At 37.5% G+C, this 20,800-nt stretch overlaps 1 protein-coding gene across 15 annotated transcripts in view; it reads right to left on the bottom strand.

Moving 5' to 3' along the window:
* The window catches only part of Asph (aspartate beta-hydroxylase), a 288,087-nt gene that overhangs the window by 116,158 nt on the left and 151,129 nt on the right, over positions 1–20,800 (bottom strand). For all 15 annotated transcript variants that reach the window (XM_063258447.1, XM_063258446.1, XM_063258435.1 and 12 more), the window contains one exon: positions 2,867–2,952. In XM_063258447.1, coding sequence (XP_063114517.1) covers positions 2,867–2,952 — 86 coding nt within the window. The remainder of the gene's footprint in view (positions 1–2,866; positions 2,953–20,800) is intronic.

Genomic DNA, 20,800 nt, shown 5'->3' with positions numbered 1-20,800 from the left:
CCACTAAAAAACTGGCAGATATAAGAAGCAAATTCAGTAGTGTGGCTCAATAGTAAAAATCAATAGCCTTCCTGGACATGAATAACAAACTTATCGAGGGAGTAACCAGGGAAACAACATGCTTCACAATAGCATCCAAAAAAATCAAATAGCTAGGAATCATTCTAGTGAAGGATGTAAAATACTTTACATTGAGAACAACAATACTTTGAAAAAAAAAAGAAAGAAAGGGATATTAGAAGGCAGAAAGTGATCCCTTGCTCTTGGGTAGGAAGAAAGAACCAATATAGGAAAAATGGCCATACTCCTAACATTGTTATATAGATTTAATGCAATCCTGATCAAAATTCCAACAGTATTATCTCACACAATTAGAGAAAGAATCCTACAATTCATTTGGAACCAAAAGAGACCTAGAATACCAAAGGCAGTGATGGTCATAAAGACAAGACTTGAGATTACACTATAAAGCTACTGTATAATGCCACTGTGAAGAAAACAGCATGGTATTGGCAAAAAAAAAAAAAAAAAAAAACGAGAGCAAAATCAGACCTGAGGATCAGTGGGACAGATTGGAAAATGCAGAAACAACTCTGTCTTAGTTACTTTATGCTCGTCGCTGAGACAAAATACCTGATGCCCAAGTTGGGTAAGGAAAGGTTTATTTCTTACAGTTTTTGGAGGTTTCAGTTGGCAGGCGGGCATGGCTGGGCCACCATTCATGGGAGATGCAAACAGCAAGCAGGAACCAGCAAAAAGCAAGACATACCTTCTTCCTGCCATTACATCACATCCTGGCTCCACCCCTTTGTGGGTGGAGCACTGACACCATTAATCTAAGCACTAGACAATGAATGAATAACAAATGCACAATTCAAACTCATGAGGCCTGGGGGACACACACATAAACCATGACAAACTCCAAACATCCTAAGCACCTTATCAATAACATAAGTGCCAAACACATTCACAGGAAGAAAGACAGCCTCTTTAATAAATGGTACTGGAAAAAATGGCTCTGCACATGCTAAAGACTAAAATTGAACCCGTATCTTTCACCAGTCACTAAACTAAATTTGAAAAGGATCAAAGATCTAAATATTAAAACAGAAACATAAAATGTGCTGGAAGATAGAATAGGTAAAACTCTTGCGTGAGCAAAGACTTTATGAATAAAGCCCCAGTTGCACAGGAATTACCACAAAGAATCAACAACTGGTATCTTACCTTATTAACAAGATTCTGCACAACAGCAGAAAGAACCAACAGAGTGAAGAGACAACCCACGATATGAGAAAAAGTGTTTGCCAGCTGTTCTTCAGACAAAGGATTACTATCAACAACATATAAATAACTCAAAAAAGTCAGACTCCTAAATTTAAAGATTCAATATAAAAATGGACATCTGAGATAAACACACACTTCTTAGGTAAAGAACTATAAATAGCAAATACATATATGAAAAAAATGTTCAACATCACTAGTTATTCAAGTGATGCAAAATAAAACAACACTGAGATTCCACCTCATCCTGGAAAGAACGGCTATTGTCAAAATATCAACCAATGATTCTGGAGAGGCTGTGCGGGAAAAAGGAACCCTTCTTCACTGTCGGCGGGAGTGTAGACAGGTTAAACCATTCTGGAAATCACTGTGGAGATTCCTCAAAAGAACTAGAATTAGAGGTCCCATTTGACCCAACTATTCCCCTTCTGGGTATCTTCTCAGAAGAATTTAAAACATCATACTACAGTGAAATATAAGACCCATTACAATTTGTAATAGCTAGGTCTTGAAACAATCAAATACCTATCACTCGAAGAATGGATAAAAAAGGTATTTTTTATATAGTGGAGTACTACTCAGTCATAAAGAAGGATAAACAAGATATTTATAGGTAAATGGATGCAACCAGAGACTTTACTCATAAGTGAAATAAATCAAACTCACATTTGTAAACACTGTATTGTCTCCCTAGTGTGAGAAGCTAATATAATATATATATATAATGCATTTTATTGAAAGTTTTATACATATATACATATGAATGTTAAGATAGTTATGCTACCTATGTCATTGAAAAGACAGGTTTGTGCTATTAGTGTTTGGACATTAAATGCAAATATCTTGTACTACACTTAACTAATTTAAAGATACCAATACATAATGTTAATAATGAAAGAATAATTATTGTTTTCCTGTAATTATCTTGTTTTGAAATTATTTTCTCTTTAAAATAAAAAAGATTTCAAATCAGCTGACGACAAAGCAAATATAAAATAAATAGTCACATGGCACAATAAGCGTACATTAGGTTAACCTTACATGAGAAGGATGTTAAAACTTAGTATCATCTTACCTAATAATAACTTCTCCACGAGTATAGGTCTAATCTACTTTTTATTTTATTTCATTTTTTTACATTGAGGTGCTGTAATTAAAAACTTTCACTAATACAGTATTTAACAGTGTTGATATTTTTTGTTCTTTTAATCTCATTTGATCTCTATTAAACAGCAAGAAAAAAACCAGAAAGAATACTTATCATTGTCATTTCTTTAAAATAAGTAAGTGAGGGTTGGAATAGTAAAGTGATTTCCTGAAATCCATACAACTCTAATACTTTCAGAGGTATGCTGATACCTAAGTCAGCCACCTGGAAGCTAGGTTGGTCATTGGCTACAATTCTTTGCCATTTAATTTATTTCACATGGAAATACAATGATGTGCCTGGGCAAAATAATTCACTCTATTCAAAGTTCGTCCCTTTAACATTATTATTAATTATTATTTTAAAATAGTATAATGCCTGAGTTTACAGTGAAAACATTGTACATTTCTGTGGAAAACAAAAATATCAACTTACCCTTTTACGAAGTTTTTCTGCAGCATCAAGTTCGGCCTTAATAGTTTTATCAAATTTATTTAAAAGTTTAGGCTTCTTTTTCTTAGCTGAAAGAAAAGAGGTTTTTATTTTGAATTTTTTGTCTGGAAATAGTTACTAAGAAAGGTAATTTACAAATAGTGCAAAGCCTCAAGTTAGTTTCAAATACCTAACTAAGGAGCTCACCTTGTCTTTTCTCTCGCAGACAGGAGGAGGGCACCACAAATCAGTAGCTACCAAGGAAGATGCTCTTCCTTACATAAACATACCTGGTATTATTGTCACTACAAAGATCTCACTGCTCTTTGCAGATGCCACATTTTTTACAAATTGAAGATTCATGGCTACCCTACCCTTTGAAGCAAATTTATGGCTATCATGTTTCCAACACCCCGTCTCTGCATTATACTGCGCGAATTCTCCTAATATTTCAAACTTTCTTCTGATTATTAGAGCTGCTGTGGTGATCTGTAATCGGCAGAGCTTTGATGTTTGGAGTGCCATGAACTGTCCCCAAACAAGATGGGAAATATAATGGGTAGACATCATGTGTGCCCTAAGTGATCCACCATCTAGCTGATGCCCTCTCTCCTTCTGTTTGGACCCCATTAATCGGTGAGAAGAGCTTTCGGCTACTTTCTGTACTTCAGGCAGACTGGGTCACCCCCATGTTTTCCTTTCTTACACCTTATGCCATTTCATATGCTACTTTCTCTAAATAAAATGGCCTATCCTTTACGTTTTTCAGTTGAAAACATGCCTATTCTTTAACTTAAAACCTCAGTCCTTATAAATTCTGCAGATATCACTTACGGAGTCTGTTTTTCTCTCTCTCCCTCTCTTTTTGCTTCTCTTTCTCCTCCTGTTTACATTTTACCCCTCTATTTCCTTCCTCCATATGGTTTTTATGGAGGAATCATTTGTGTACTTATTTCTTTTCCAAACCATAAACTCCTGCCAGGTGGCAGCATGTCTTAAATGCAGACACAGCAAACAACTTTTGGTTCTGAGTGTGCTCTTAGCACCCAGTTGAATCACAGTCCTCATCGTGGAAGCACCACAGCCACAGGTGTGTGTGTGTGGTGGGGGGATCCTGCAGGTACACACCTTGGCAGTGTCTGTGGAGTGGACAGGTGTTGAGTGCCTGGGGCAGAAGCTTGAAGGATATACAGAAGTTTCCAGGTAGAGAAACTGACTTGCGCCAGCAAGTGGGATTGAACAGAAGTGATAGAGAAATGAACTTCCTTAATTTCCTGACATTAAAAGCTACACAATTAATAATGTCTATCCTATCAGAAAGGCAGAGGGACTGTTTCTCACACCTACCCTTTCCCAACACACACCTCTGCACATTGCCTTATGAATGTGTTTTCTTAGTGTCTCCTTACTCTGTATCTCTCTAAGGAGTCCCCATCAGCATCTGTTAAAGTCTCTTCAATGTACTTTTTGTAGGGGGCAGGGAGGTATGCAGAATTGAATCCAGGACTTTTGTGCTGAGCTACACCCTCAGCCTTCTCCTAGCTTTTTTTGTTTTGGTTTTGGTTTGTTTTTTTGTTTGTTTGTGTGTTTTTGTTTTTCCTTTAGAAAAGTCTGGACAGGTTACTAAGTTGCCAAGGCTGGGTCCAAATTTCTAAATCTGTCTCCGTCTCCCGGCATCCTGGGCTGGGTCCTTACTTTTTCACAGCACTCACTCCGTCAGTTATGATGCCAGGTTCTTTATATATACGGCCTTTCATTCTGCGAGCCTCCAGAACGTGGCGAATTGAACTTCATAGATTACACCACTGAGACTTTGAAAGGGTCCCTTGAAACCACCCCTCTTTGGTCCGCATGAGAGAGAGGGAACACAAATATCTTCTTGTCAAAGAAAAGAAAGAGAGAGAGATAAGTGATATGATCCACTTAACCAATAAGTCTGCCAGGAACACCCCCCACTGTTCCGCATGTGAAAGCCTGCTGAGCGGGCAGATGGAGAGCTTGCACCCGAAGGCGCACCGGCTGTGCCTCAGCAGGGTGCATGTGCACTGGGTCCTACCCGGAGAGTTACAGTTGTTCTGTTACCTGGAATTGGCAGGTGTGTTTAGTTCTGAGGTTTAGCAATAGGAAGCCTGTTGGTTCTTACTATCCAACATCTACCCTTCAGTCAGCTCTCATCACTACTAAAGCTGATACTTTGGTTACATTTCTTAAGTTTCTTGTACATTGTAACTGATTCTCTGGTCTCCCCTTTGGTTGATGCTACCTTACTGTTCTTCGCTCCCTGGATCTCCAGTCCCCCAGTGGCTAAATGCTAAACGTCTAAAGCACAGACTGAACAAACAACGGAGAAAAGGGTTTTCAATCATATGTCACTATGTGTTAGCATGTATGCTGATGTGGCAAGTGAATCTCATTTGACAGCGAAGTGGCTTTATAGTGGTGGAGCTCGCGTCTTGTCCTCCAGCACCGACACGTCTCCCAGTTGCTCACTTTGCTTTCATAGGACTATCAGCAGAACAACAGTAAGGTCTCCCAGAAAGCCTGGTATACACCTGAGAAGGTTTCTCAGGGGCATCACAGTCTTTCCCCAACCAGTCTTCTATGTTACCAGCATCCAGGTAACATGAGATTTACTTAGAATTGGCAGTGTAGGACATCCAAGATAGTGAACAGTAAAATAAAGTGCTTGCTAAGGAAGTATACACTACCTTATTGTCACAATATTTCAACTAACAGCACAAAATAGACAAAATATTAGTCATCCAGTACCTGTTACCAAGAAATTCCTGTCTTATTTGTTATCTACATATTTCTTAGCTTCTATTGCTCCTCTTTTTGAAATTTGAGTTTTATGTTACTATGATTTTTATTTTTAAATGTATAAAAAGCCTGAAGTGGTTTTCTCAATTATGGAAAACAAACAAGCACCCCCTGGCACACTACATCCTGCTTGTTTGGGGAAAGCACATAGTCAAGCCACCGAAACGTGAGCCCTGTGCTTGTGGTGCGATGCTGGTGCGATGCTGGTGAACGCTTCTAAGCTGCCTGGCTTTAGTTTTCTCACTACAACTAAATGTCCTGGGCTGGATCTCTTAAGGTCTGTTTGACTTCCTGTGTTTCTAATTTTCAGTTCATTTAAATCATGTAAAGGTTTTTTTTTTTAAACTGGCCTATCAAGTATTTAAAGGATTACTAATTTTGTTGAATTTGGAGTTTTTCAAAATGTTTTAGGAGGAATCTAAATGTTTTAGGAATATATACATGTTACTGTTTCCAGTCATTATCAGGGTTACCCAAGATGATCTCCTTTGGTTACAAGTGGGCACAACCAATCAAAAGACTCTGATACTTCCTTTATAGTTGGTAAGAATCAAGTGAGTTTTTCAAACAGAGAATTTATATATGGCATGAGGCCAAGCAAGATTTTGCTAGGATAACTGTCCCAAAGCCATATTTACATAAGGTAGGGATCCATCCAGGTATTTTGGATACTAACAGTTCCCTTCTTCACTGGGCCACCCACCCTGTAGAGTCCCTTTTTTGTAACTTCAATAGATCTATACCTCACTGTCTTTCCTGTGTGTCTTGTCCAGCTCTTTATTCAGGACACCAAGGATCTGGAAAGAAGTGTCCTAGGACCCCAATCTGGCAACACTATTACAAGTGTTTTACACATCTCTAAAAGCAGAGAGAAAGAAAAGGGGCTGGTTGTATTTCAAATCCTTATTTCCCTCGCCATATCATGCTTGAAATATTAAGAGAAAAATTTTAAAAAATAGTGGAGGGCATGACAGCCATACCTAGGTTGATTAAAATTAATCTTTTCTCTTTTTATTACCATTAAGCCCACAGGAAGAGGTATTTTTAGACTATGGTACATAGAAGAAATCTAGCACCTATAAAACACACCAGAATCTTCATGTTATTCTATGTCCTTTATTCCATGGAAGGCAGTGAAAAACAGCAATTGCTGAAACGAAACAGAGAGAAAATCAACAATTTTCTAACTAGTCTCTCTGCCTCCTGTTTCTCCCCATGTCCACATTGTTCCAAGGATTTTTCTGAAACACCATCTGTTCATGTCACTGCAACTGCTTAAAATACATTCAGAGATCCTCCAAATATGTAAAACAAAAACTAATGTCATTCAAGCAGTTCTGTTCCTAGTTACCTACCTAAGAGATTTGGCAATATATGTCATGAAAACATAGACAAATACTTGTGTACAGATGTTCACCACAGCATTTTTCTTAACAGCCAAATAAAGGAAAACCCAATGTCTATCAACTGGGGAATGAAAAAAATCTTCAGTTTATCTACATAATGCGATAATATTTAGCAATAATACTAATATATGCAATCACATAGATGGATTTAAATTGTATATATTAAAAGCAGGAGGCCTTATTCAAAAGACTTGTGACAGATGGATTCCATTTGTCACTATTCTAGAGAAGGAAAAAAACTATCAAGACAGAGAACAGGTGACTCCAGAGGCTGTGGGAGAGACAGGTGTGACCACAAAGAGCATTAGAGGATTTTAGGGATTTTAAATATATATATTAGTTGTGCTTAATAAATTATATTTAGATGTTCTTGCATATTATAAAAGGTATATTTTACGTGTATACAAATTTCATCTTAATGAACTGGACAGTTAGTAAAAAAGTTACAAGGAAAATATAAGCCTTGAGATTTTCAATGAAGAAGTTATTGCAGGGATAATGAGACAAAATGATTGTGGTATAACAATATAGAAATTTATAAAAATAAAACTAAAACCAGTTTTGAACATGTTCCTCCCTAAACCTGTTGGGAGCTAATTTAAATTCAACACATAAAGAAGCTCCTTCTTCCCTGCATGCATATAGACACACACACACACACACACACACACACACACACAAACACACACACACACAGCATGCCTACCAAGGTCTTCAATGATACATGTACATATTTTTCTCAGATCTAACAATTATTCTTTTTATTGCTGACTGCCATTTACTTTCTATTTACCCAGATCTTCAACTGATGTTCTCTTGAACCTCACTAAAGCATTAGGCATTCCCCAGCACATGTCTCTAAGCAATGGACAGAGCTCCTAATATCTGAAGTGGAACTGACCTTGTTCAAAGTGTCTTTCATTCATTCAAGTACATGTTAAAATGTCCCTGCCTTATAAACATTGTGCTAGGTCCTAGAACTTCAAGAGGAACTTTCTCAAGACATCTATAATCTTTGTGACAAAATGCTAGAGAGAATAATCAACTTAAGAAGAAATGGTTTAAGTGACCTACAGTTTCAGATGTTTTAGTACATGATCAGCTGGCTCAGCTTTTGGGCCTGTGGGGAAACAGCACATAATGGTGGGATCAAAGTAGGCAGCAGGGGAAGCTGCCTACTTTGTGTCAACCAGGAAATAAAACAGAGGGAGATGTCTTACTCAATTTCCTGTTATTGGGACTCAATACCTGACAACCACAACTTAAGGAAGAGAGGTTTATTTTGGATCATGTATTTTAAAAGTTTCAGGGCAGAAGCAGGATAGTGGAAGAGCCTGCCAAGGGGAACTGCTCACATCATGGAGCCAGGAGACAGAAAAAGCAGGAGCCAGAGAGGGAAATCCTTCAGGACCATGTCCCAGTGACCTGCTTCTTCCAACCAGGCCCCACTTGCCAGTATCAGATTTACATATACAGCCCTTATGATTAAATCATCCTTTAAAAACCATCTTTGAGCACATGAAGCTTTGCAGGTAACATCCAGATATAAACTGTAACGAGAAAGAAGGGGCCAGCATCCCCATATTTCTTCAAGGGCATACCCTCAGTTACTTTATTTCTTTCTACTAGCCCACAGTTTTAAAAGTCCCATCATCTCTCAATAGCACCACCAGCTACGAACCAAACCCTTAACATAAGTGTGTTTGGGAACACTTACCCAAGACAGACTAAGTCTTTTTTGGATGACAACATAGGTGGATAGTTAAATTTAGAGGATGTGAATGCATGTTGAATATTTGAAATCCAAAATGCTTAGATGTGTCAGACTTTGGAAATCTGAATTTTGAAATATGTGCATGTGCAAAATAATCTTAGGCATGTGACCAAAATCTAAACATTAAATTTATTCATGAGTAGTAGGTATATTCATTTGTATACATATATTAGCCTGAAGGTAATTGTACACAATATTTTTAATGCACCTGTGTTTAGAATGCAATCCACTGTATGAGGTCAGGTGTGGAATTTTCCATTTATAGAAAAATGTCAGAATTCAAAAATTTCAGCTGTTAGATCATTTCATCTTTTAAATTTTCAAATTAGAGTTGATCAACCTATAATTATAGTGATAGATTAGGAGTTGTACTAATCTATGCAGGAGTGAGAATTAGTTGTACTAATCTATGCATTTCCTGGGAAACTGGACTTAAGTATGCCCAAGTAGAGGTACCATCCTTGACAGAGGAAAAAATATTCATTTTGTAATTCAATCCCAATCAGTAATTCATACCTTTATCATTACCTTTCTCATAAGTGAAAGCATTAAAAACCTCCTCCTGCTTGGATACTAGGATTTGGTGTCTGTTATGGATTAAGAACTGGTGGTCAACTTAATGCCAGCTGGATTACATCAGCATGGCATTGAGCGAAGATGCTCCACCTGAGGAAAGTTGCCAGGATAAATAGGTGGAGAAGGAGACATTGAGGATTGAGGCATTAAGGAGGCATTGTTGGTTCTCCTACGAGTTGCTGTCTGAGCTGTTGGTTCTCCTGGAGAAGCTTTGGTCCTCACATCGAGCATTGCTTCCTGGCTCCAGAGAAGACATGCTGCTTGGTTTCCAGGATGAACTCGTCACGCTGCTTCCTGGCATGTACCCAACTGTGCTTGTTGTCGGAGGAACTCAGGGCCTCCGTGTTGCTGAGGACAGCTGTGGTGCCTTTCAGGACAGGCTGGTCTTTGTTGTGAGTGTAAATTCTTGGCTCCGGCGTAGAACCCTCATCCCACTAGCACAGTTCCTTCATCTTGCTGACATACACTTTCTGGCTTCCACCGCTGACCCTTGGGTCTTCCTGGCATAGATCCATAACAGAGACTGGAGTGAGTCCTTCTTGTGGGCTCTGGACCTCCAGTTGGACTTGTGCAGGCATTGTCCTGAGCTCTGGACTTTTATCTGGACTCATGTGGGACATTACTGTGGGGTTTAGGCTCTTGACTAAATAATCTATGTCTTTGGTATTGCGGATAGATTTCCTGCATTTTCCTGTGTTAACTCCCAGTGACCATTATAAAAATAATAATATAAACTCCATGTCCTGGTCATAATTGTTCTCTGTGTACAACCCCTGACTACAACAGTGTCCCCCAAATATGAACTAATTAAGGGACTCTGAGCTTTCTTAATCCTGGAAGGTGAGCTGGGCATGGTGGTTCACGCCTGTAATCCCAGCGCTCAGGAGGCTGAGGTGGGAAGATCATTGTGAGTTCGAAACCATCTGAGCTACAAAGTGAGTTCAAGGCCAGCCTGAATTGCATAACGAGACCCCCTCTCAAAAAAAAGACAAAAAAATAAAATCCTGGAAGGTGAAGGTATAGATGCTGCTCAGGGCCCCAAGACGTAAGATTTGTTTTTCTGCTGAGGTGGGACCTCTTGTTACAGAACCTGATTCAAGATATAGAAGAATCCAGAGTACGTACTCAATAAAGAGGAAATGTTTAAAGACAGGATCTACACAACTTATAAAAGAACAGTGCAATCAAGAAAATTGGGCTTTCAAAACATGCAAGACAAAGGTAGGAAACCATGAGTTCCCATTGCTTCCCAAGGTATCATCACAATAATATGATGAACATTAAGATAAAACATTATAGTAAAAGACAATTGCCACTAATTCCTTTTAAAATACCCTCACACCAAACACTTTTCCTGTTGTTCTTGCCACTTTCTGAAGTATTTCTATATTTCCTCTTTCATGTTTGTGTTTTTGTGGCTGCTTCAAATTGACTGTCCTTAATCAATTCAAAATGTTACAGAAATTTCTGCCAACCACAAACATTACAGTGTATCCTCATCCCCTGAATCTGGCTCTGTACAACTTCTCACCCTTTCTCAATGTCAAAATGCCCACGAAAGGTAAGTATTTTCAATTTATCTACTATACCAAGGTAGCTACAACAGGCACTTACAAAAGAGGACTTTAAGAGCTATTTCAAAAAGTGGCAGGAATAATAGGGTATGTTTAATGTGAGGGTGATTAATTGAAATGTATTTTACTGTACTAATTCTTTAAAATTTAAACATTCATTGAATGTTCTATGGTAAGGGAAGCAATGCGAAGGGCCACAGCATCTGCTCCTATCTTGGGTTGTCATTTTGATACTATTTCATATGACTAATTAAGTATAGAATCAGTCCCCCTCCCCGCATACGCGCAAGTGTATGAAATTCTTCTAGCAACCTCAACTAAAATGCTCTAGTTACTCAAGGGAAATAATGTACATATGGACTTTCATTACAGTTTTAATTTCCTTGAACTAGATTTTCTGGCTTTCAGAAACTGGACCCTGGTTCCCACACTTTCGTTTCTTGCTACTTTCTTATAAAGGATACATTTCCTTTATACAGCTTCTCAAATACAGCCTGAATTATGATATTTCTTTGATTTTTCTTTCTTATAATGTTCTGTCCCCCTAGGGAACCTTTCCTATTATTTCTACCAGAGAGTCCTCAATCTAAACATTTGAGAGTTCATTTCAGTGTCATTCCTTCTATCAAGTCATCTGCACAGTCTTCATGTAAAAAAAAAGAAATCTTTCCTGTGCTCAGGTAACATCCCATTATAGAAATAGTGAACTATTCAGACTGCATCTAAGTTATGCACAGCACTAAAGTATGCTCTCCCTATCACTTTCCCTCCACTGCTGGCCACTGCTGGCCAGATTGTTCGTTTCTGTGAAGAGGAATGTATCTTACTCACAACCTATGTCCAGCATTTAGCATGTGGCTTATCCTACAAGAAGGGTTCAAGCAATGCCTGTCAAGGCACAGAAGACGTGGGCATAAGTGAATAAAGTCATTCCAGACAATGAGACAGCAATGTCAATGTATAATTTATCCATATCAAACTGCCTAAACCACACACGCGCGCACACACACACACACACACACACACACACTACAAGCAACCAAGACAATGGATCTAGCAGCTCTATTTTATTTTATTTTGAAAAGGGTAAAATTAAACACAACAAAACAGAACATAAAGCAATGTAAGAGACATAAATTTTGAAGCAAGACAACCAGAGATCTTCACTATCTATTGTATTGTCTCTTGTTTTCTTCCAAATAGTTGTCCGTATCTTCACATACAGAGAATTCATACGAAACAACATAGCATAAAACTGATCTGAACAAGATGAGGAAGTCATTTTAGGTCTTCAAGATCAGACAATAGGGAAGTCAACAATGTCATAATGTCTCTCATTCTCTTCATGTATGTTGAAATTAAACAAAATCAAACGGGCTAAAATCACTTGAACAGAGAATAATAGTATCGCTGGATTTCACATCATGATGCTACAGAATTAGCACTGGGGACTGTAGTGTCTTTTTTCTTTAAAGTAGTTGTTCATTTCATCATGTGTTATATGATCAGTTCTCATAAACTGTTTGTAAGTTCTACACATGCATGCATCTCTACATGTATTTCTGTGCTTTCTGTTTTAGAGGGAAAAACAAAATAACGCAAGACAAAACAAAACAAATTCCTATAAAAACATGAAACAAAAAAGTCATATAAAACCACAGTATAAGATGATCTACAATGGTTACTGTGTTGTCTCTTGTTATCTTCAGAAGAATTGTCTATATCATCAGGCATAGTATAATTCAATATAGCATTACATAAAATTATTACTAAAAACAAAACATTGTAGACAGTGTAAAACTTCAAAAGCAGGTAATATACCAGAATGGGTATCCTAGTGAGTCTTGTCATCTTAAAGTAGTTGCCTATACTCTTAAAGTAGTTGCCTATGATTGATACTATCAATCATAACAGATTTGAATAAAATCTGTCAATACAAAACAGTAATCTAACAAACCAGAGTCAACTAAGATCAGTCATGATAAAACAGTGTAAGTTATACAGGGCTTCAGATTATGTTAATAGGAAATTAAGGATGGTCACAGTACTGTATCCTGCTATTTTGGGGATAGCTGTGCCCTCAAATCTAGTACAGGTAGACAAACTGGAAAGAATATAATCCATCTAAACAGAGCAGTGTGAGTAATGTGGGTTTTAAATCCTGATACACTATTAACAATATCTTCTGCCTCCTTTTTTAGACTATTCCTCCCCCTTCACTCTCACAGGGTACACTACGCATTTTGGGTCCCACCAAGTCCCTCAGTTTTTAGATTGGGGGGCAACCTGCTATTTACATAAGTGGTTCTGAACCTTCTCACCCCTATCCCTTTACCTACAAAAGCCTCAAGGTTTTCCTTCATTTTAGCTAAGTAATTCTTTATTGCATATATGTATCCTGTCTTTCCAACCTATCTGCAGGTACTCATCAAGTTGCCCCTATTTCTCTCTGGTTCCCTGTCACATAGAGCATTGTTTTTCTCACATTTGATTTTTGGTCCATAAACCCTTTTTCAGGTTAATTATGTTTTCTATACAGAGCATCTCAGTGGACCCTACCTCCTGATCTACTCTGCCTGTGTTTCTTTTTTCCTTTTTTCTTTTTCTTTTTTTGTATATCAAGGCCATCTATGTTATAGATTATAGCCAACTTTCTCTGCCTCATTTATACTATGCTATTTTTCTGCCATTGGTTGTCGACATTTCTCCTTCATTCCACTGTCTGTTCCATTTACTGAGGCCTCTTTGCCACTGTTCCTGATATCCTGGTAATTTTTTCTGTCTCTCTCTAGAATGTCCTTCAGTATTCTCTGTAGGGTTGCATTGGTGGTCACAGATTCCCCTAGCTCCCCACTGTCATGGAAGAATACTGTTTCTCCATTAATTTCTAAAGTTAGTTTTTCAAGGTACATCAATCTGGGCTTGAGGTTATTTTCTTTCAGAGCTTAGACTACTTCCCTCCAAACTCTTCTTGATTTGATGGTTTGTGTCAAGAAGTCTGCTGTGATTTTTATGGGTTTTCCTTTACAGGTGATCTATTTCTTTTCTCTGATGGCCTTTAGTATTCTGTTCTTATATTGAATTTTTGGGATCTTGATTATTATATGTCTGGGTGTAGCTCTGTTTTGGTTGTAGGTGGCTGGAGTTCTGTATGCCTCATACATTTGAATATCATTTCCTTTTCCTATGCTTTGGAAGTTTTCCTTAATTATTTCTGTGAATAGCCTTTGTATTTACCCCTGCTTATTCATTCACTTTTTTATTCTTGAGTTATAGATCATTTTGTTATCTCTATCCTTTGTAATGTTACTGCCTGTTTCCTTTTTATTTTTAAGAGATCTTTCCTTTCATGATCACACATTGCAAACCTGTCTTCAAGCTTTGATAGTCGTTCCTTAGTTTCTTTCAAGTAGTTTTGCCAGCTTTCAATGGAGTTTTTAATTTCCTGGTAATCCCTTCGAATCTGCTTTGTGTATTCTACGTTTTCTTTATATTCTATATTGAATGTAGCTCTCATTTTTTTGTGTTCCTCCATTCTTCTGTCTGTGTCTTCTTGAGAGGTGCTTAGCATTTCTTTTATTAACCTACTTATATCTTGCTCTACTTGATTAAATATTTCACTTTTGAGCTCTTCTATGAGATCCAGAAGATATCTCTTCATGTCCATTGATACCATGTCTGATTTTGCCTGTTCACTGCCCTCAATCTCTTTTGTATTTACCTCTCCTGGATCAATATTCTCAGGTGTATAGTGGAGGTCCCAGCCCCTTTCCTTGTTGGTTATGGTTCTTCTGAAGCATGCTGCCTAGGGATTTCTGCCCTCTCCATTTTGCTGTTGGTCATTGAGGTGCAAGCAGGGGTGGTTTATGATGGTCCTTCCCCTCCAGGCTAGTCAACCTTTGGGGACCTTCACTGCATTAGTGTGTGCCACATGTACAGAACTGGTTTCGGAAGACTTATTGGGTCCCAGCCAGGGGTGTGACCCAGGCCAAGCAGATCACAAACTGACTGAAGTCACTGCTATTCCTTGTTTCTGTCCATCCTGCCTGATTCCAACATGTTGTCCAGTTGGTTGCCCTTTTCCCATGAGAGGGTCTTACTCCCTGCACTCACCATGGGTTAATGCAGGTCTCCACACTGACTGTGTTCTCTGTTGGGCTTGCTGACCTTTGACTTCAGCACCACTGCAAATCCAGTGGGTTACAGTGGCACAAGTTCAGGCGGCTCCGGTGAGTTGCGGCAGCGTGAGTTCAGGTGGCTCCAGCGAGAGTGCAGTAATGGCCAGTAATGTTAGCCCAGGGATTGTGTGTTTGACCAGCTTTTCTCCCTTTAGTTTCTTCCTGGGTTGAGAGGATCTATCTCCCTCAGTCCAGACATCTCCAAGATGTTTTATTCTGGCATCTGAGTTATCTCTCTCAGGGAGTCTCTGTATGCTGCTGCTTACCAATCCGCTACCTCTGTGAGCTGTAGCAGCTTTATTTTAAAAAGTACCTATCTAATGGTTCAATGAACAATAATGGGAAAAGGTGGCAGAGGAGGTAGACAGAAAAAACATCCTGTTTGAGATAGTTCCCAAAAAAGACCATGTGGAGGGCACTAATATATATTTTATGTCTTATTCCACTTAAATTTTTCCACATATGTAGCAAGTTAGGACAGAAATGGCAGAATAATGGACACAACTAATCATTAAGACTTTGAGTTGCAAATTTCAGCTAACAGTAGTAGAATACAAAAATTTTGCAAAGTTTTATGCTCTGAGGCACTGCTTAATATCTTATTAAAATAGTTTGTTTCAATTAGCATACTAGTACATATTAATTGTACAAAATAACATTTGATTGTGACATTTTCATATATGCATATAATGTATTTTAATAATTTTATTTTGGAGATATGGTCTTGTTATGCTGCTCAGGCTGATCTTGAACTACTAGGCTGAAAAGATCCTTCTGACAGCTTCCTGAGTAGCTGGGGCTGTAGGTGCATGTAACAGAACTTCGAAAAATTTTGTTGATAAACATAAGTTGATGTTTATTGAGCACTTACTCTACTAAAGATGTGTGACTCACCCAGGCTGCAAGCACTATAAACAGCAGGAGCCAAGAGTCGAGGTTGGGGTTGTTCCTAGTAGACACAATGTCAATGCTCTTTAGCACTGTGCTTTTCTCTGGAATCTGGCCAGAAGTTAAGAAACTTGGGTGTTTCTGAGGGCTTTGAGTGTGATGACAGAGTGGAATTAAATATTAGTGTAAGTATTATGTTGTGTAAAGAAAGAAGCTGAACTTTGTATTAGTTGTCTCCAAGGATAAAGGTGGTTAAATAACCATAGTAATTTTCCTTCATTTTGCATGTCAAACACCCTATGTTTATGCATTATACAGAAACACCCTGGCTTAGCAGAAAAATCATGAGTCTGGACGCCAGCCTGTAGTGCTGCTGCTTCTAGAGAGACTTGTTCATCCTTGCTGAGCCTCATCTATACTAACTTCTTTTACTTAAATTTTGCTTGGGAAACATGTATGACCTACCTTACTGGTAAATGTTTGAGGAATTTTTTTAAACATGTCAAATTTTCTGTATGGTCAAATACTACCCTGTGTCTTAGTAGCTTTTCTTCTTGTTGAGACACTATGGCCAACACCCATAGCTTAAGGGAGGAAGGGTTCATTTCTGCTCACATTTCTGTCCATGATCAGTAAATCCAAACAAGAAACAGCATGACAGAGGAGAATGGAGAAGGTTCTGACAGAGAACAACTTCTCACGTCTAGGATCTAGAAAGCAGAGAATGAGGAGGGGAGCCAGGAAGAGACATATACCCTTCGAGGTCAGGCCCCTGTAACCAGCCTTTTCTGACCAGGCTAAGCTCCTACAGTAAGTCAGCTATAATGCCCTCATAATCCAATCATCTTGCAAAAGCCTGACCTATGACTACATGAGGCTTTGGCTGATCATTTTGAAATAAACCATATCATCCCTTAAGAGATGTTTGGCACCTAATTATTTTACCATGCTATATATGCATCCAGTTTGTATTTCCTGAGTCAGAATGTGACTAAACAGCAAGGAGCCACATCATACTTCTATGTTCTCCAAACTCTAAGTTGAGAGCTCTAATCTAAAAACTCAAATTCTGAAATGCTCCAAAATGTAAAACTTTTTCAATATCGCATGATGGCAAAAGTCTGATTGTTCAATGTACATCAATTTTGTTTCACACATAAAATTATTTTAAAATTGCATTATGTTACCTTTAAAGTTTTTTATCAGTGAAAAAGTTTTTTTTATTTAAAGAGAAAAAAGAAAAAGAAAAAAACAAAGCAGTGAAAGGGTACAAATAATACAGAATTTCAAGAAAAAATATACAGTAAGAAACCACTAGTTAATAGGTTACAGATTGTCATCTTAGAAACAGTTGTTCAAATTATAAAATTAAAGCATATACAGTGACATTCATACAGTGAGATTGCAGACAGTTCTGTTCAATGATCCAACAAAAGCTCAGTAATATGGTTTTCCATCCTACACAAAAACATACATGCAGTTATCCCTTAGACTACCTTCCTTTCCTCTCTTTTTTACAATAACAATTACATTTTTGGGGTTTTTTTACTCCCACAGTTCTTATTACTTTCTTTTGAAGAGAATATAACCTAACATGACTAAACAAAACAGAGTCAGTTAGAACAGAAGGGTGGGCATAGTACATTATGTAAAAAGAGAATATCAGGTAATCAAAAATGGTTACCATTGTGCCTCTTGCTATTTTTAAAAAGAGTTGTCTATATCATCAAGTGTAACAGAATTGATCAGAACAGTACAGCACAAGAGCAATAAAACCTACACTGGAGACCCTACAAGACTTCAAAACAAGATAATAGTCAAACCATAATGGGCATCATAGTAAATCTTATTGCCTTCAGAGTGGTTGCCTATACCCTCAAACTTGATACTATCAAACAAAATAGAATATAGTAAAATCAGACAGAACAAGATGGGGAGAGCAATACTGGGGTTAAAATGAGGTTAATAGGAAAACAAAAAAGTTACTATAATATATCCTGCTATTTTTTAATTTAGTTTTCCCTTAATTGAAAAAAAAATTTTAAAAATACATTAATTTTTTTTAAAAAGGGTGGAGACTGACATAAAAGAGGACATTGTAACAGAACACAGGTCAGAACCAAACAATTTAAGCTTCACTGTGTTTCACCCCCAGATAATCTAACATAATAGTAGCCACCATAGTGCCTCTTTCCTTGAATTATTTGAGTATAACTTTGTATACTATAGCATCAAGCATATCAAGACAGTGTGAAGCCATTCAAGAGAATGAAAGAATTACAGGGTATTTAGAGGCAGTTAACAGAAAACAAACAATGGTTTCTATATTATCTCTTTGCCTATAAAATTTTGTTTATACTACACATATAGTAAAATATAGCAAGACACAACATGTTAAAACCAGTGCAAACAGATGTACAACAGCTTGATGGGACCTCAAAGCAAGATGTTATTAAATCAGCACTAGCTTTTATGATGTGTTGTTTTCTTCAAAGTAGCTATTCGTACTATCACCGATACTAAAATCAAACAACCCAAGTTAAAACCATTGCAATTAATAAGTGAAAACATTATATGGCTTCAAACCAATATGATTGGGAATCATGATTACCACATATTTTTATGTATTCTTATCATTTCTTACACTAGGGAAACTATTCGGTATTTATACATGTGAGTTTGATTTATTTCACTTATGAGTATGGTCTCAAGGTGCATCCATTTATTTATAAATATCTCAATGTGATCTTTCTTTATATCTGACTAGTACTCCATTGTATAAAAATGCCACTTTTTTATTCACTCCTCAGTTGATGGACACTTGGTTGTTTCCAAGATCGGGTGATTACAAATTGTGCTGCTATAAATATGGGTGCACATATATCAGTGTAGTATGATGCTTTCAGTTCTTCTGGGAATATGCCTAGAAGTGGAATAGCTGGGTCAATTGGGGCTTCCATTCCCAGCTTTCTGAGAAATCTCCAGACTGACCTCCACAATGGTAGCACTAGTCTACACTCCCACCAACAGTGCAGGAGAGTTCCTTTTTCCCCACAGCCTCTCCAGCATTTGTTGTTGGTGGTTTTCTTGATCTTGGCCATTCTTTCAGGAGTGAGAGGAAATCTCAGTGTGGTTTTACTTTGCATTTCTCTAATGACCAGTAATGGTGAACATTTTTTCATATGTTTATTTGCCATTTGTATTTCTTCATCAGAAAATTGTTTATTCATCTCAGATGCCCATTTTTGGATTGGGTCTTTGGATTTTGGCGGGTCTGATTTTTTTTTTAATTCTTTACATGTTTTAGACAGAAGTCCTTTGTCTGAGGGGCAGTTCACTAAGATTTTTTCCCAGTTTTTCGGTTTTCTTTTCACTATGCTAGAGATTTCTTTTGACGTGCAGAAACTTTTTAATAAGAAGTGATCCCAATTATTGACTCTGGGAAGTATTTCCTGTGTGGTTCGAGTCCTGTTCATGAATTCTCTACCTACTCCTATGTCTTCAAGGTTTTTACCCAATTTCTCTTCCAATAGATTTAGTGTTTCTGTTTTAATATTTAGATCTTTGATCCACTTAGATTTTATTTTAGTACAGGGTGATAGGCATGGGTCTAGTTTTAGTTTTCAGCATATGGAGAGCCAGTTTTCCCAACACCATTTATTAAAGAGACTGTCGTTCTTCCAGTGAACATATTTAGCCCCTTTATCAAAGATAAGGTGGTTGAGTATGTTTGTAGTTGTGGTTGTATCTTCTAATCTATTCCACTGATCTTCGGCTCTGTTTTGGTTCCAGTACCATGTTGATTTTAGTTGCTTTGTAGTATAACTTCAAGTCAGGGATTGTGATGCCTCCTGCCTTGCCTTTGCTGCTTAGAACTGTCCTTGCTATTCTAGGTCTCTTCTCCCTCCAGATGAGTTTTAGGAGTGATTTCTCGAGTTCTATGAGGTAATGTTGATTATATTTTTTTCGGGATTGTATTGAATCTGTATAAAAGTTTTGGGAGAATGGCCATTTTCACAATATTTATTCTTCCTATCCATGAGCAAGGGATGTCTTTCCATTTTCTGAGACCTTCAATTTCATTTTTCAGTGTTTTATAATTTTTCCTGTATAGGTCTTTCACTTCTTTCATGAGAGTAATTCCTAAATATTTCATTTTTTTGATTGCTAGTGTGAAGGGTGTGGCCTCTCATTTCTTTCTCTGTGACTTTATTGTTAGTGTATAGGAATGCTATTGATTTTTGAGTATTGATTCTGTATCCAGCTACATTGCTAAATTTATTTATTATATCTAGGAGTCTTTCAAAGGAGTTTTGGGGATCTTCTATATAGAGTATCATGTCATCTGCAAATAATGACAATTTATCTTCTTCTTTTCATATCTTTAAGCCTTTTATTTGTCTCTCTTGTCTAATTGCTCTGGCCAGTACTTCTAGGACTACATTAAATAGGAGCAGTGATAAGGGACATCCTTGTCTTGTCCCTGATTTTAAAATAAAGGCCTTCAATTTTTGGCCATTTAGTATGATATTGGCTGTTAGTTTGTCATAGACGGCCTTTATTATATTGAGGTAAAGACCATCTATTCCAATTTTTTGCAAGGTTCTTATCATAAATGAATGTTGGACCTTATAAAAAGCTTTTTCTGCATCTATAGAAATGATCATGTGATTTTACTTTTTGCTCTATTGATATGGTGTATTACATTTATTGATTTATGT

This window comes from Cavia porcellus, unplaced genomic scaffold (genome assembly GCF_034190915.1).
Source record: "Cavia porcellus strain 051 isolate PalLab524CR breed Dunkin Hartley unplaced genomic scaffold, mCavPor4.1 scaffold_11, whole genome shotgun sequence".
In the NCBI taxonomy this organism is placed as follows: domain Eukaryota; kingdom Metazoa; phylum Chordata; class Mammalia; order Rodentia; family Caviidae; genus Cavia; species Cavia porcellus.
This window is presented reverse-complemented; position numbering and strand designations above follow the sequence as displayed.